The sequence below is a fragment of the Taudactylus pleione genome, unplaced genomic scaffold, assembly GCF_031769625.1.
Source record: "Taudactylus pleione unplaced genomic scaffold, aTauple2 ptg000236l, whole genome shotgun sequence".
In the NCBI taxonomy this organism is placed as follows: Eukaryota; Metazoa; Chordata; class Amphibia; order Anura; family Myobatrachidae; genus Taudactylus; species Taudactylus pleione.
Genome location: NW_028284638.1, coordinates 5,502,305 through 5,518,839, shown reverse-complemented (window position 1 = coordinate 5,518,839; position 16,535 = coordinate 5,502,305). Strand labels below are relative to the sequence as shown.

The 16,535-nt window shown below is 51.7% G+C and overlaps 2 protein-coding genes across 5 annotated transcripts in view; one reads left to right on the top strand and one right to left on the bottom strand.

Annotated features, from left to right (window-relative positions):
• INTS12 (integrator complex subunit 12) overlaps positions 1-14,955 on the bottom strand; it is a 37,782-nt gene extending 22,827 nt beyond the window's left edge. The window contains exon 1 of one of the 2 annotated variants that reach the window (XM_088479482.1): positions 14,631-14,955. The gene's annotated coding sequence lies outside the window, so the exon portion shown is untranslated. Of the gene's footprint in view, positions 1-14,366; positions 14,412-14,630 lie in introns of those variants that run through there. The other variant, XM_088479484.1, reaches the window with a different exon arrangement.
• Positions 14,681-16,535, top strand: part of GSTCD (glutathione S-transferase C-terminal domain containing) — a 221,224-nt gene continuing 219,369 nt past the window's right edge. The window contains exon 1 of one of the 3 annotated variants that reach the window (XM_088479481.1): positions 14,681-14,867. In XM_088479481.1, the coding sequence (XP_088335607.1) occupies positions 14,827-14,867 (41 nt within the window). In that variant the 5' untranslated portion in view covers positions 14,681-14,826. Of the gene's footprint in view, positions 15,039-16,535 lie in introns of all 3 variants that reach the window. The other 2 variants (XM_088479480.1, XM_088479479.1) reach the window with 2 other exon arrangements.

Here is a 16,535-nt window from a genome sequence, read left to right as displayed (position 1 = left end):
CGAGTGCGGAGCACTGCCCTGTTCCCATAAAAAACCAAGAAAGGGGGTCTACAAGAAAGAGCCCCTAACTCAGAAACACGTCTGGCCGAAGCAATGGCCAGAAGGAAAACAGTCTTAGCTGTTAGCCATTTAAGATCCACTGAGCCCAGTGGTTCAAACGGCGGTCCTTGGAGAGCCCTCAGGACCACAGCCAAATCCCAAGGCGCCACAGGTGGAACAAAGGGCGGCTGAATGCGGAGAACACCCTGCATAAAGGTGCGCACATCCGGGATTGTAGCAATCCTACGGTGAAACCAGACAGATAGGGCCGAAACCTGTACCTTCAAAGAAGCAAGGCGAAGCCCATGATCTAGTCCCGCTTGCAGGAAGGCGAGAATCCGAGACAGACGAAACTCCCGCGGTGCATAACCTCTCGGTCGACACCACTGGAAGAACGTATGCCACACGCGATGGTATATCCTCGCGGAAGACGGTTTCCGAGCTCGTAACATGGTCCGCACCACAGAGCTGGAAAACCCCCGGGACCTCAGCATGGCCGTCTCAACAGCCACGCCGTCAAAGACAGCCGAGTCAGGTCCGGGTGAAGGCAAGGACCCTGAGACAGAAGGTCTCTTGTGCGAGACCCGTACACCGGCAACTTGTTGTTGTGCCGGGACGCCATGAGGTCGATTTCTGGAAGACCCCACCTGTCCACCAGTAGTTGAAAAACGTCCGGGTGCAGGGACCATTCCCCCGGATGAACGTCCTGGCGACTTAGAAAGTCCGCCTCCCAATTGAGCACTCCCGGGATGAAGACCGCTGATATGGCCGGAAGATTGCGCTCCGCCCAAACCAGGATCCGAGAGACCTCTACGAGAGCCGCCCGACTGCGAGTTCCTCCTTGCCTGTTTATGTAGGCCACGGTGGTAGCGTTGTCCGACTGGACCTGCACCGGGCGACCCTGGAGAAACCGCTGTGCCTGCTGGAGAGCATTGAAGACCGCACGGAGTTCCAAGATATTTATTGGAAGCTCCGCTTCTGTCGGCGTCCACCTGCCCTGGAACAAGTGTGGACCCGAAACTGCTCCCCAGCCCCGAAGACTGGCGTCCGTTGTCAACAGGACCCAATTTGGAACCCAGAACGGACGTCCCTTGTTGAGGTGGGTCGTCTGTAACCCCCACGTAAGGGACAGGCGAACCTCCTGGGTGAGCACAATCGTCTGGGACTTCAGAGACTGAGTCAGCCCGTTCCACTTGGACAGGATCAGGTGCTGCAGAGGTCTGGAGTGAAACTGGGCGTATTCCACCATGTCGAACACCGACACCATGGAGCCCAGTAACCTCATCGCCGAGTGTAAGGACACCCGGCGGCTGTGCAGACAACTGCGCACCCTTGACTGTAAAGCAGAGATCTTGTCCTCCGTCACGAAGATCCTTTGCTGTCCCGAGTCCAATAAGGCTCCAAGATGCAGAATCCTCCGAGACGGGATTAGAGTGGACTTCTGCCAGTTGATTAGCCAGCCGTGCCGTTGCAGCAGTGCAATGGTCAGGTCCAAGTGGCGTAACAGGAGCTCTGGAGATCCTGCCACCAATAACAGGTCGTCCAAATACGGCAACATGCGGACTCCCTGCAGCCGCAGAGAAGCCGCCATGACCGCCATCACCTTGGTGAAAACACGTGGTGCTGTTGCCAGGCCAAAAGGTAACGCCCGAAACTGGAAGTGGTCGCTGCTGATTGCAAACCTGAGGAACTGTTGATGGCGCCAAAGAATAGGGACATGCAGGTAAGCGTCCTGTATGTCCAATGACACCAAGTAGTCCCCAGGTTCCAGCGCCAGAATGATGGACCGTAGGGTCTCCATCCGAAACTTCGGGACCCGCAAAGACTTGTTGAGTGCTTTGAGGTTGAGAATCGGACGATATGACCCATTGGGTTTCTGTACCAAAAATAGATTTGAATAGAAACCCTGGCCCCTCTGGGAGAATGGAACCGCCACTATAACTCCAGCCTGGAGCATAGTGTGCAATACCTTCCGCAGCTCCGTAGCCTTGTTCCGGTCTGATGGGAGACCCGTGGTGAAGAAGCGAGCCGGGGGTCTGTGCCGGAAGGAGAGGGCGTATCCGTGGGAAACCACCTCCAGAACCCAAGTGTCTGTCGTAGTGGTCGACCAACACTGGGCGAACTGTAGCAGGCGGCCTCCCACCCTGGGATCCCCCAAAGGGAGGCCCGGACCGTCAGGCCGCAGGCTTGTCATCTGGCTTGGGGGCCGGACGTCTGGTACTCCATGCCTGCTTCCGGGGCTTGACCGATTTCTTAGGGCCAGCCTGTCGAGGAAACGACTGTGGTTTGGGCCTGCCCTGGGCCCTAGATGACCGAAAGGACGATGGTCCCGAACCAGAAGGAGCAGCGGCCGACGGGAGACAGGCAGATTTGGCTGCCGCCAGCGTGGCCACAATCTTATCCAGATCCGGACCGAAGAGAACTTCTCCGGTAAACGGCAACGCTTCCAGACCTTTCTTGGAATCTGCGTCCGCCTTCCAGGATCGCAGCCACAAGGTGCGACGAGCAGCTACCGCTGCTGAAGAAATTCTAGACACCAGAGTACTAATGTCTAGAGCCGCCTCGTTGATGTAGGTGGCCGAATCACGGAGATTGCCAATCAACTCCGCCTGATCGGCCGGACAGTCGGATTCAAAAGAAGCCTCTAATGAATCCGCCCAGCGCTCCATCGCTCTGGCAACCCAGCAAATGGCCATAGCCGGCCGTGCTGCCCCCCCTGCAAGGGAATAAGCGGACTTCAGGCAGATTTCTACCTTGCGGTCCGTAGCATCCTTAAGGGAGGACATGGATGGCATCGGCAATGTGGCACTACGGACAAGACGGGTCACGTGAGAATCCACCTGTGGAGGGGATTCCCACTTCGCAAAATAATTATCCGCGAACGGATAAGCCACCGCCAGGCGTCTCTGCGGCTGGTATCTTTTGCCAGGTTGTTTCCACGCCTCCTCTAAATGGTCCACCAACTGACCCGAAAGAGGAAAGACTGTGGCATCGCCCTTCACATCTTTGAAAAAGGCATACTTAGATTTAGCCGCTGGGGGAACTTCGTCCTCAATCACCAAGGCTGTGCGGACCGCCCGAATAAGTCCAGGAATATATACTTTGGACTTAGCATCAGCGTCCTTAGTATGGAGAGGTTCCTGATCGTAAGGATCTAGAATCTCCCCATCATCAGACGTCCCTTCGTCATCCTCATAAGGAGCGGACAGAGACGCCACCGGCCTTTTATGAGACCGCATCACAGACTCCCCTTGCAACACATCCGACAAGTGCTGTACAGAACTCGTCAGGGAGTTAACCCACGCTGGCTCCTGAGAACCCGGGAGCGGGGAAATAGGGAGACTGTGGGGTACCACCAATTGTCGTGGGAACCCCTGCATGGGTGACGACACCACAGACTGCTGGGACAAACCCATCGGAGTAAACGCGGGCTGCGGAGCTAACTGGCCCACTAAAGCTGTTAACGCCTGAGCGAAACAAGCCCAGGGCGGCTCCTGTACCGGTGCTGTAACCGTAATAGGCCGCGCCATGGACAAACACTGCCGGCAAAGGCCCTCCGCGCTACCCTCCCCCTCCGCTAACGGTACTTTGCACGTGGTACACTGTAGCCGGAGGGGAAAATCACTTTCAGACATGATGGCACCACGTATGTGACCTCTCTCACCAATTAAGTATTAAATAGGCGAGAGACCACCCTGCAGCACCGCACCGCAAGGGCTTTAGCAGAAAGAACAGGGACAGTAATAAAGCTGACAGTTTAGAGAAGAAAAGATTACAGGCAGCAGCGCTAGCACAGTCACATACAATGCAGAAAAATAACAATTCCTGCACTAACAGCGCTGATCACTCAACTACACAGACACAGGGCCTGGTAGGACACAGCGCTGCATACACAGACCTGACCACAGCGGAGGAGAGGTATGCGGGGGGACCCAGACCACGATGCTTCCTTCCAGCGCTTCCAGCAGCGTTCACCATGCGTTCTGGAGAAGATGGCCGCCGAGGAGCAGAGAGGAGGCTGGCCTGGGGGAGGAGCGCTGCCACAGGACCAGTCGGCAGCATGCAGAGAGGGCTGTGTGCAGCGGGGGAGGCGCCGGCTGTGAGACAGGGAAGGCGCGCTCCCCTGGCATGCATTTAACCCCTGGGACGCCGCAGCACTACCGCTCTGCTGCGGTCCGCTGTCCCAGGGGGTAGTGGAAGCGCAGGTTGGTCGCCTGGCTCCACGCTGCAGCCAGTCCCCAGGGAGCCCCCTGCCTGGGGACTTAGGACCATGTGATCAGCGGGGACCCACCGCGGGACCCCGCTGCTTACCTCTGTCCCCCTTGAATCCGGCCATGGTCCGGAGCATCTGGGGTCACCACTAGCTGTGACCCCAGACGCCCACCAGCATCCCCGGATCAGTACCGGCGTTCTGGTACCGGCGGGGTGTAGGGAAGACAGCATGGACGTCAGGACTGACTGTCCATGCTGTTCATCCAGTTGTGCAGCCACAGCTGCATGAAGAATAAGCTTCAGGGGCTCTTCTAGCCCCCACTCCAACAGGTGCACCCGACTCCGGCCGGGCACCAAACTAAACTGAGGTGCCTTGGCTCGGGGGCGGGGTATAGGAGGGGGACCTAGTGCATCCTGGGAGGCTGAAAGCTTAACTCTTTGGTGCCCTGCGACTGACGTCACACCTATACCCCAAGGTATCCTGTGGATACCCTATGGACCCTGAAGTAGAAATATAATTTGTTACCTTGGTAAGCATTTTTATATTGTTTATCTATTTCTAGGTTTCAATTTTATTAGTCTTGTGTATATTGCATTAGGTATACATTTGTTGTGTTTTCTTATTTGTATGTATTATTCATTTATATTATTTTTTTCAATTACCTAATATTTACTGTGGTCCTTGGGTGTCTTTACGAGTTGAACACTCATAATTTAAGTGTGTTGTCTTTTAGAATATTACAGATTATATTCGTTTAGCAGCAGCGTTACTAATGCTGGGTACACACTACTAGATATATCGTTCGATTGATGAACAATATATTGGTAGAGGATCGCCGATGTCGATATATCGATGCATCTGCATATGTGCACGAGCGACCCACAAAACTGCCCATTTACTGGCTGCAGGGACCGTCGACAATGACATCACAACTGGGCGAGTAAATTTGTTATACCTTACCAAATCGCCCACTCGGTCTGCACGACAGCCGGTCGGCCGCTCTGTTGTACCCAGCTTTAGGAAGGATTATTATTATTACTATTATTCTTGTGTATCCAAATATTCTGCGACTTATTTTTGCTATTTAAATGTTTAATATATAGTATATACAACAATGGTAATTAATCTACATAATAAGCAAGAACGTGTGTATAGGTCAGCCTGTCCTTTACGCAGGGCCAAAGTTTTGCACCTAGCTCCACCAAATTTGGCATAGTGGTGTAGTTTGATCAGGATCAGGTTTTTGCCTAGGTTACAGCTTCATCAGGGCCACACACTGACACACAATCCCAAAAAACCAGGACACTCTTAAATTACACAGGTTCTGGGTCTCAGAGGCTGGCTTCATACACTCACAGTCACACTCATCTCTTCCAAAGTGCTGTGTTATTTCACTTTTCCAACAGCCACATACATGAAATACGGAGTTAGTCAGCCCTCTGCGTTTGCATGATAAACGTTAAACAGCGTGCATTTATTAGCATTTCACTCACTGTCTCATCTTACAGCAGCTGTCCAGGGGGTCTTAAGCAGTGTGTCTGGCAGGTTCATGAGCAGCTCAACACTCAATACATTCAGAATGTGGCAGACAGCATAATCAATCCACAATCTTTGATCCTTGCAAATCTTAGCATATGGAGATTACAAACAGCAGGGGAATGTAAAATAAATTCAGAATAAATTATGATGATATTTAAAAACACTGAAGGGATATCTTCCATAAACCATTCAATCAATGTTATCAATACATTGCTCTGAGCAGTGTGTTTATGCAAACTTCACAACAGAGAAAAGATCATTATGAACATTTTTTTGTAACATGATCAATAAATAAACAGAATACCAATTCCACCACACAATGGCCCTCATTCAGAGGCAGTCGCAAAATGCGAGCCGTCGCTCTGAATGAGGGCAGCCGCTTGTATTTAGAAGTGCAGCCTTCTGGTCGCTAGCTAAGCTGTGGGTTACCACTGTCACTTCGGCCGCCCACAAAATGGCAGGAACGCCTCCGTTTGTGAAATCACGCCCCACGCCACGCCTACAAAACGGGGCGAGCTGTCGATCACCATCGACAGCCGCCCCTCTTGTAGTGAGCTCCGGAGCAAGAGAATTTCTCTCTCGCTCCGGGGCTCGCGCATGCGCAGTGCGGCCGCTGCGCGTGCGCAGGGCCTAAACATCGACCTGCTTGCGAGTGCTCAGCGCTTGCGAGTGGGTCTGAATGAGGTCCAATATCATGTAGCGTTTTCACCAGATCACTGGGATATGGAGTAATCAAAAGTAGGGTTGCCAACCCTTGGACATATTTTTAATTAGCAGGCAACAACTTTTCCTGATGCATTATGGTATTGTAAAATATTTTAAAAAGACAAAGTAGTAGTATATGGAAGAAAAATCGTGACTGGGGCTTAAAACTGAGGGCCTGATTAACTACTGATCACAACTGCGATTGCAATAGCGATTACGCACGCAGTCTCACTACGATAGTATGCTAATACATTGCGAACGCTATGCCATCGCAGCACAACTTAAGGACGCTCACTTTATCATACACACATCCGTAATGTTTAGCAAGACTGCAAAACCATTGGTACAATCGCAGCCTCACGCACACTTGCACAAGGTCAGGCCTTACACAGGAATCGCTAATTTCATCGCATGCTATGAGTCCTCAGGCGGCGTAAGGCATCACAATGGATAATTTATGTACGCCCCTGCAACAGCGTTCAAACGCACTGGCACACCTGAGTTTCGCCGACCACCCGCCGTCACCTCCCACAAACGGTACTTCCTGTCAATCACTCTGCGTAGTCACTGCGATCGCAATCCCGATCGCAGTGGCTGGTTCGTGCACTGCAATGCATACACAGAGTGCATCAATCGGCCAATTGCGTGCGTAATCGCAGTTGCGATCAGAAATTAATCAGGCCCTGAGTACGCTTGACATCCACAAAACTATTCTTTAGGTGAATGTTATGTATCACTTAAGAGAGTGAGAGGTAATAATTTTATGAGGATAACTACAAATCTCTGGTATTTAAGGGAACCTCTACAGTATGCATCTACATTAAGTTACGCAATGACCCGTATTCAATTAGCCGCGAAAAGTTGAAATCCGCGAAAATATGAGATATGGTAAGAACTTACCTTTGTTATCTCTATTTCTACGAAGTCCATAGGGTTCCACAGGATACCTTGGGGTATAGGTGTGACGTCAGTCATCGGGCACCATATAGTTAAGCTTTCAGCCTCCCAGGATGCACTAGGGTCCCCCTCCTATACCCCGCCCCCGAGCCAAGGCACCTCAGTTAGTTACCAAGCCATAGACCGGAGGAGGAGAAGGAAGAGAGGGAAAGAAGATCTGGATACACACAAGAATCACACTCTCACTAGAGGGAGACGGAAAAACCGGTGACCAGAACAAAGCCCATCTGCAGCACAGGTGCGACAGGGCGGGAGTCCTGTGGAACCCTATGGATTTCGTAGAAATAGAGATAACAAAGGTAAGTTCTTACCATATCTCATATTTTCTACTTCAGGGTCCATAGGGTATCCACAGGATACCTTGGGGATGTCCCAAAGCAGTATCCTTTAAGGGTGGGGACGCTCCTGTGCTGAAAGGAGAATCCGCCGCCCGAAGGAAGCATCCTGAGAGGCGAAGGTGTCAAACCTGTAATACCTCACGAAGGTATGGACAGAGGACCACGTAGCAGCCTTGCAGATCTGGACTGTAGAGGCACCACGTCGAGCTGCCCACGAAGGACCCACAGACCTAGTGGAATGAGCCTTCACAGAAGGAGGAACCGGCAGACCTTCATGAAGATAAGCTTCAGAAATAGCCATACGGATCCAGGCTGCCAAAGTTGGCTTTGAAGAAGGCCAACCCTTTTTACGGAAGCCATAGAGGACAAACAAGGCGTCAGACTTCCTAAACGAAGAAGTGCGGTCAACATAAGTCCTTAAGGCCCGCACAACATCCAAAGTGGCCTCACCAAACGGAAAGGCCAGGTGAGTTAAAGGCCGGAACAACTATTTCCTCGTTAACATGAAACTGGGAAACAACTTTGGGAAGAAATTCAGGCCGAGTGCGAAGCACTGCCCTGTTCCCATGAAAAATCAAGAAAGGGGGTCTACAAGAAAGAGCCCCTAAATCAGAAACACGTCTGGCCGAAGCTATGGCCAGAAGGAAAACAGTCTTAGCTGTTAGCCATTTAAGATCCACTGAGCCCAGTGGTTCAAACGGCGGTCCCTGAAGAGCCCTCAGGACCACAGCCAAATCCCAAGGCGCCACAGGTGGAACAAAGGGCGGCTGAATGCGGAGAACACCTTGCATAAAGGTGCGCACATCCAGGATTGTAGCAATCCTACGGTGAAACCAGACAGACAGGGCCGAAACCTGTACCTTCAAAGAAGCAAGGCGAAGCCCATGATCTAGTCCCGCTTGTAGGAAGGCGAGTATCCTAGGTCAGACGAAACTCCCACGGTGCATAACCTCTCGGTCGACACCACTGGAAGAACGTATGCCACACGCGATGGTATATTCTCGCGGAAGACGGTTTCCGAGCTCGTAACATGGTACGCACAACAGAGCTGGAAAACCCCCTGGACCTCAACATGGCTGTCTCAACAGCCACGCCGTCAAAGACAGCCGAGTCAGGTCCGGGTGAAGACAAGGACCCTGCAACAGAAGGTCCGGTCGCAGCGGCAACTGCAGAGGACTGTCCACGGACAGACCCTGAAGGTCTGAGAACCAGTGCCGTCTGGGCCACGCGGGAGCTATCAACAGGAGCGTCCCTCCTTCCTGTTTGAATTTCCGGATTACCCGTGGAAGGGAAACCGGAGGAAACAGGTATGCGAACCGGAACGTCCACCGGACGGACAGAGCATCCACCAGAGACGCCTTTTCGTCTCTTGTGCGAGACCCGTACACCGGCAACTTGTTGTTGTGCCGGGTCGCCATGAGGTCGATCTCTGGAAGACCCCACCTGTCCACCAGCAGTTGGAAAACGTCCGGATGCAGGGACCATTCCCCCGGATGAACGTCCTGGCAACTTAGAAAGTCCGCCGCCCAATTTAGCACTCCCGGGATGAAGACCGCTGATATGGCTGGAAGATTGCGCTCCGCCCATACCAGGATCCGAGACACCTCTACGAGAGCCGCCCGACTTCGGGTTCCTCCTTGCCTGTTTATGTAGGCCACGGTGGTAGCGTTGTCCGACTGGACCTGCACTGGGCGACCCTGGAGAACCCGATGTGCCTGCTGGAGAGCATTGAAGACCGCACGGAGTTCCAAGATATTTATTGGAAGCTCCGCTTCTGTCGGCGTCCACCTGCCCTGGAACAAGTGTGGACCCGAAACTGCTCCCCAGCCCCGAAGACTGGCGTCCGTTGTCAACAGGACCCAATTTGGTACCCAGAATGGACGTCCCTTGCTGAGATGGGTCGTCTGCAACCACCAGGCAAGGGACAGGCGAACCTCCGGGGAGAGCACTATCGTCTGGGACTTTAGAGACTGAGGCAGCCCGTTCCACTTGGACAGGATCAGGTGCTGCAAAGGTCTGGAGTGAAACTGGGCATATTCCACCATGTCGAACACCGACACCATGGAGCCCAGTAACCTCATCGCCGAGTGTAGAGACACCCGGCGGCTGTGCAGACAACTGCGCACCCTTGACTGTAAAGCAGAGATCTTTTCCCCCGTCACAAAGATCCTTTGCTGTCCCGAGTCCAATAAGGCTCCGAGGTGCAGAATCCGCCGAGACGGGATTAGAGTGGACTTCTGCCAGTTTATTAACCAGCCGTGCCGTTGCAGTAGCGCAATGGTCAGGTCCAAGTGGCGTAGAAGGAGCTCTGGAGATCCTGCCACTAATAAAAGGTCGTCCAAGTACGGCAACATGCGGACTCCCTGCAGCCGCAGAGAAGCCGCCATGACCGCCATCACCTTGGTGAACACACGCGGTGCTGTCGCCAGGCTAAAAGGTAACGCCCTAAACTGAAAATGGTCGCTGCGGATTGCAAACCTGAGGAACTGTTGATGGCGCAAAAGAATAGGGACATGCAGGTAAGCGTCCTGTATGTCCAATGACACCATGTAGTCCCCAGTGCCAGAATGATGGACCGTAGGGTCTCCATCCGAAAACTTCGGCACCCGCAAAGACTTGTTGAGAGCTTTGAGGTTGAGAATCGGATACGACCCATTGGGTTTCTGCACCAAAAAAAGATTTGAATAGAAACCCTGGCCCCTATGGGAGAATGGAACAGGCACTATAACGCCAGCCTGGAGCATAGTGTGCAAGACCTTCCGCAGCTCCGTGGCCTTGTTCCGGTCTGATGGTAGACCCGTGGTGAAGAATCGAGCCGGGGGTCTGTGCCGGAAAGAGAGGGCGTACCCGTGGGAGACCACCTCGAGTACCCAAGTGTCGGTCGTGGTGACCGACCAACCCCGGGCGAACTGCAGCAGGCGGCCTCCCACTTTGGGATCCCCCAAAGGGAGGCCCGGACCGTCAGGCCGCAGGCTTGTCATCTGACTTAGGGGCCGGACGTCTGGTACTCCATGCCTGCTTCCGGGGCTTGGCCGATTTCTTGGGAGCAGCCTGTCGAGGAAAAGACTGTGGTTTGGGCCTGCCCTGGGCCCTATAAGACCGAAAGGACGATGGTCCTGAACCAGAAGGAGCAGCGGCCGACGGGAGACATGCCGATTTGGCTGCCGCCAGCGTGGCCACAATTTTGTCCAGATCCGGACCGAAGAGAACTTCTCCGTTAAAGGGCAACGCCTCCAAGCCCTTTTTGGAATCAGCGTCCGCCTTCCAGGATCGCAACCACAAGGTGCGACGAGCAGCCACTGCTGCTGAAGAAATTCGAGACACCAGAGTACTAATGTCTAAGGCCGCCTCGTTGATATAAGTGGCCGAATCACGGAGATTACCAATCAACTCCGCCTGATCGGCCGGACAGTCGGAATCAAAAGACGCCTCTAATGAATCCGTCCAGCGCTCCATCGCTCTGGCAACCCAGCATATGGCCATAGCCGGCCGCGCTGCCCCCCCCGCAAGGGAATAAGCGGACTTCAGGCAGATCTCCACCTTGCGGTCCGTAGCATCCTTAAGGGAGGACATGGATGGCATCGGCAATGTGGCACTACGGACAAGACGGGTCACGTGAGAATCCACCTGTGGAGGGGATTCCCACTTAGCACAATAATTATCCGCGAACGGATAAGCCACCGCCAGGCGCCTCTGCGGCTGGTATCGCTTGCCAGGCTGTTTCCACGCCTCCTCTAAATAGTCCACTAACTGACCCGAAAGAGGAAAGACTGTGGCGTCACCCTTCACATCCTTAAAAAAGGCATACTTGGATTTAGCCGCTGGGGGAACTTCGTCCTCAATCACCAAGGCTGTGCGGACTGCCCGAATAAGTCCAGGAATATACACCTTGGACCTAGCATCTGCGTCCTTAGTATGGAGAGGTTCCTGATCGTAAGGATCCAGAATCTCCCCATCATCAGACGTCCCTTCGTCATCCTCATAAGGAGCGGACAGAGACGCCACCGGCCGTTTATGTGGCCGCATCACAGACTCCCCTTGCAACACATCCGACAAGTGCTGTACAGAACTCGTCAGGGAGTTAACCCACGCCGGCTCCTGAGAAACCGGGAGAGGGGAAATAGGGAGACTGTGGGGTACCACCAATTGTCTTGGGAAACCCTGCATGGGTGATGACACCACGGACTGCTGGGACAAACCCATCTGCGTAAACGCGGGCTGCGGAGCTAACTGGCCCACTAAGGTTGTAAGCGCCTGAGCGAAACAAGCCCAGGGCGGCTCCTGTACCGATGCTGTAACCGTAATAGGCCGCGCCATTGACAAACACTGCCGGCAGAGGCCCTCCGCGCTACCCTCCCCCTCCGCTAAAGGTACTTTACACGTAGTACACTGTAGCCGGAGAGGAAAATCACTTTCAGACATGACGGTACCAAGTATGTGACCCCTCTCACCAATTGTATTTTAAAGAGGCGAGAGACTACCCTGCAGCACCGCACCGCAAGGGCTTAGCAGAAATAACAGGGACAGTAATAAAGCTGACAGTCAGAATAGAAGATACAGGCAGCAGCGCTAGCACAGTCACATACAATGCAAAGAAAATCAATTCCTGCACTAACCAGCGCTGATCACTCAACTACGCAGACAAAGAGTCTGGTAGGACACAGCGCTGCATACACAGACCTGACCACAGCGGAGGAGAGGTATGCGGGGGGACCCAGACCACGATGCCTCCGTCCAGGCTTCCAGCAGCGTTCACCATGCGTTCAGGAAGATGGCCGCCGAGGAGCAGAGAGGAGGCTGGCCTGGGGGAGGAGCACTGCCACAGGGCCAGTCGGCAGTGTGCAGAGAGGGCTGTGTGCTGCGGGGGAGGCGCCGGCTGTGAGACAGGGAAGGCGCGCTCCCCTGGCATGCATTTAACCCCCGGGACGCCGCAGCGCTACCGCTCTGCTGCGGTCCGCTGTCCCAGGGGGTAGTGGAAGCGCAGGTTGGTCGCCTGGCTCCACGCTGCAGCCAGTCCCCAGGGAGCCCCCTGCCTGGGGACTCTGGACCATGTAACAGCGGGGACCCACCGCGGGACCCCGCTGCTTACCTTGCTGTCCCCCTTGAATCCGGCCATGGTCCGGAACATCTGGGGTTACCGCTAGCTGTGACCCCAGATGCTCACCAGCATCCCTGGATCGGTACTGGCGTTCTGGTACCGGCGGGGGTGTAGGGAAGACAGCATGGGCGTCAGGACTGACTGTCCATGCTGTACATCCAGATGTGCAGCCACAGCTGCATGCAGGAAAGCTTCAGGGGCTCTTCTTAGCCCCCACTCCAACAGGTGCACCCGACTCCGGCCGGGCACCAAACTAAACTGAGGTGCCTTGGCTCGGGGCGGGGTATAGGAGGGGGACCCTAGTGCATCCTGGGAGGCTGAAAGCTTAACTCTATGGTGCCCGATGACTGACATCACACCTATACCCCAAGGTATCCTGTGGATACCCTATGGACCCTGAAGTAGAAAAAGTATAGCGGGTGCGAAACTAATTGAATACGGCCCAATATCTGCTGCATCCCAAGAAATTATCTAATAGGATAAAACTGCACATTTGTCTTAATTCTATGATTATTTTACCCATATTATTTCCCAAGTCATAAAACTGACTGGATAAAATACAGTGAATCCACATTAAGGTTGTAGATTAGGGCACATAATTTCCTCAGTGACAATGCCCTCTGTGCTGTCAGGCTCTAGGGGCATGGACTTTTTTCTGATGGTGATGAGGACATTTTTTTTTTTTTTTATCATTTTTAATCCTTGTAACTAGTGGCAGAAAGAGGACGATATCAGTGAGATCAATTCAGAAAGAAGTAAATTAAATATCTTTAGACTTGTCCACAGCAAGGAAACTGCTATATAAAATATATATTGCAAAACCTCATACAGCCGATAAACTATATATTAAGTGTTTTGTCTCTTGTGTGCACACGATATACCTGTGAATTACGTTGATCACTGATATATCGTGCAGCCGTGCAACACGACGGATGCAATATATCATGCAGATATATCGTGCATATCTGCCGGCTGTGTACGGACAACCCACCAACTGACCTGTACACTGGCCACAGGAACCGCCAACACTGACATCACAACTTGGGCAGGCAAATTTAAATGCCCGTCCACTTGTGATGTCTGGCCAGACATATTGAGCCGCCGATTGGTAAAGTTTGGGCATACACAATACAATTATCTGTCTGGTTGGAATGAAAAGCTGGTAGTGTATGAGAGAAAATGCCAATCGTCCATTTGCTGACAAACGGGAAAATAGACAAAAATGGTCGTTCTCAGGCAAATTGGTTAAATCAAACAAATTTAACCAATTTTGAACAAACATATTTGTAAATTTTCCAGTGTTTAACACCATATGATCGACTGTCACTTGCTCCCATACATTACCAGCTTTTCATTCCAACCAGCCACATTGGACAGATAATTATATAGTGTATGCTTACCAAATAAATCGGTCAGTCGCCATCATTAGATCTGGCTCTCGGTACATATTGTTTATTTATGGATGATAAAAACTGACCCCATTTACTGATGGTTGGCAACCTATTGCGTTATGAGATATACACCACTCATCTGTGTGTGGAATCAGTAATGCCCTCTGTGAAGGAAATGATGAGCACAATGTAGCTAGATCCCTGGAGGTGAAGGCTATATACCGCCCAGGTGCTACTTATCAGGGGTTTTCCCATATTACAGCACAGCCTGGCCGGGTACCGAGCGCCTGAGCTCCTGCGTGTTAGGTGTGTCCTACTGTATATTGCTGCTTCTATCACAAAACCAGTACCTGATACCAGTACCCGGCACACACACAGGAGCGGGGGATGAGAGGCCACTTCCGGGTGCAGGAGTGCGCCGTCCTCTGTTCCTCTCCTCCCCGGCCCCTGACTCAACGTTCCGCCTGCCGCTGTCTGCTAGTTCCCCCGTGTGCTCTGCGCGCCGCTCCTGTCTCTGGGTATAGGGACCGTTGTTATGGCTGGTTCATGAGGAATGTGTACGCCGTTCCCCGGTGCTGTGTGGCTGGGTGGGTCTTTGCTTTGTATGTGCACAACACTCAGCCGGAAGTGTCTGTGCTGCACAACACATGTGTGTGGTGTGTACAGATGCGGGACGTGCAGCACACACAGAGCAGCACCGAGGCTGATACAGAGACACCAGATCGCAGCATTATATCGCGGCTACAGGAGGTAACTAGGTAATCAGCATCTTTCCCATATGGCTCACTAGGTGATTCTATCACATGGTCAGAGTGGACACTAGGAAAATATGTATTAGTACTTATTGCTATCAGAATTATTCATCACTGGAAACACTTTATCATTAATATCCTAGTCAGAAAGATGAGTTTTTCTGTGTAATATTGCAAAACACAATGGACACTCTTCATCCTGGTACACTGTGCACAGGATATGCCCTGGCGGTGTATATCAGGGTATACTGGGTCCATCCTGTTATGTGATGCCATGTACATGTTTTGTGATTTGTACACTACTGTGCCAGTCACTGTGTTACTGCCTGCCATTGTGTGTGATTTATTCACCTTGGCACTGAGTGGTGTTACGTTCATTAGTATACATTCAGCATGGCACTGTGTTATTTAGTCCTGCACTGTTTGGGGGGCTTGCAATTGTTGGGCACCCGCTGCTCTCAGCCTAAATTACGAGCAATATTCAATTGTTGGTGCCACTGGGAGCTGGTGAAGCGATAGTCCATCATTTCTGTTTGCACCTTCTGAGGTGGCCATAAATTCAAATAAGCACTTGAAATACTAGACCAGTCCTTGGGAGTGCTGTGTACAGGTTGCCAATCTGGAGATGGGGTAGTTACCAAATCAGGGTTATATTTAGCTGGACCAATGGGCAAGTCCTTTCTGCTCGTGTAAAATAGCAAAAACACCCTAAGGCACAGTGGGAGGAAGCTATTAGAAATAATTATAAAGCCAAAACTCTGCTGCTGCAAAAAGGAATTGTCAATTCCCACACAAATAATATACTGCTGATAAGTGCTTATTTGGCAATCATTAAATATGAATTACAGTCCCTGTGAATGGATATAAAATCAACACTTAATTTATAATCCCATGTACTGTGTTAAAAACATACAATAAATAAAACCCAGAGGCCGACATCACTGAAACTGAGATAACTCTGGCTATATCTACCATCCACTTCACTAAATCCCCGGGGCCTGATGGTTTATACTGGGGAGTACTATAAACTATGATATTGTTCCTGTTCTATGTGAACTCTTCCTATGCATTCAGGAGGATACCCCATTATTCCTGAGTTTCAACTCAGCATTTACCACACTTATACCCAAACCATCTTCATACCGCCCGATCACTCTACTCAATGTACACTTCAAATTGATGATTGCAAACCTTTTTATCCTCTTTACTAACAGAATTAATTCGGCTTTGCTAAATGTATTCACACTTCCATTGCAGCTGTGGCTGCGGTCACACCTCTAATATGCTACTTGGCCTTGATGCTACTAAGGCCTTTGATATGAATTTTTTTAGCCTAATTTATATTGTGAATAGATGGGGATTTGGTCCTTGCTTCATGTCCTCATTAAATTCTTTTACACTCTTCACTCCACATTCTTGTTAATTAATGACAATATTAGTGATAAACTTGTGATGTCTTGAGGTACCAAACGGGACTGTCCCCTCTTGTCTTTCAACGTAGCC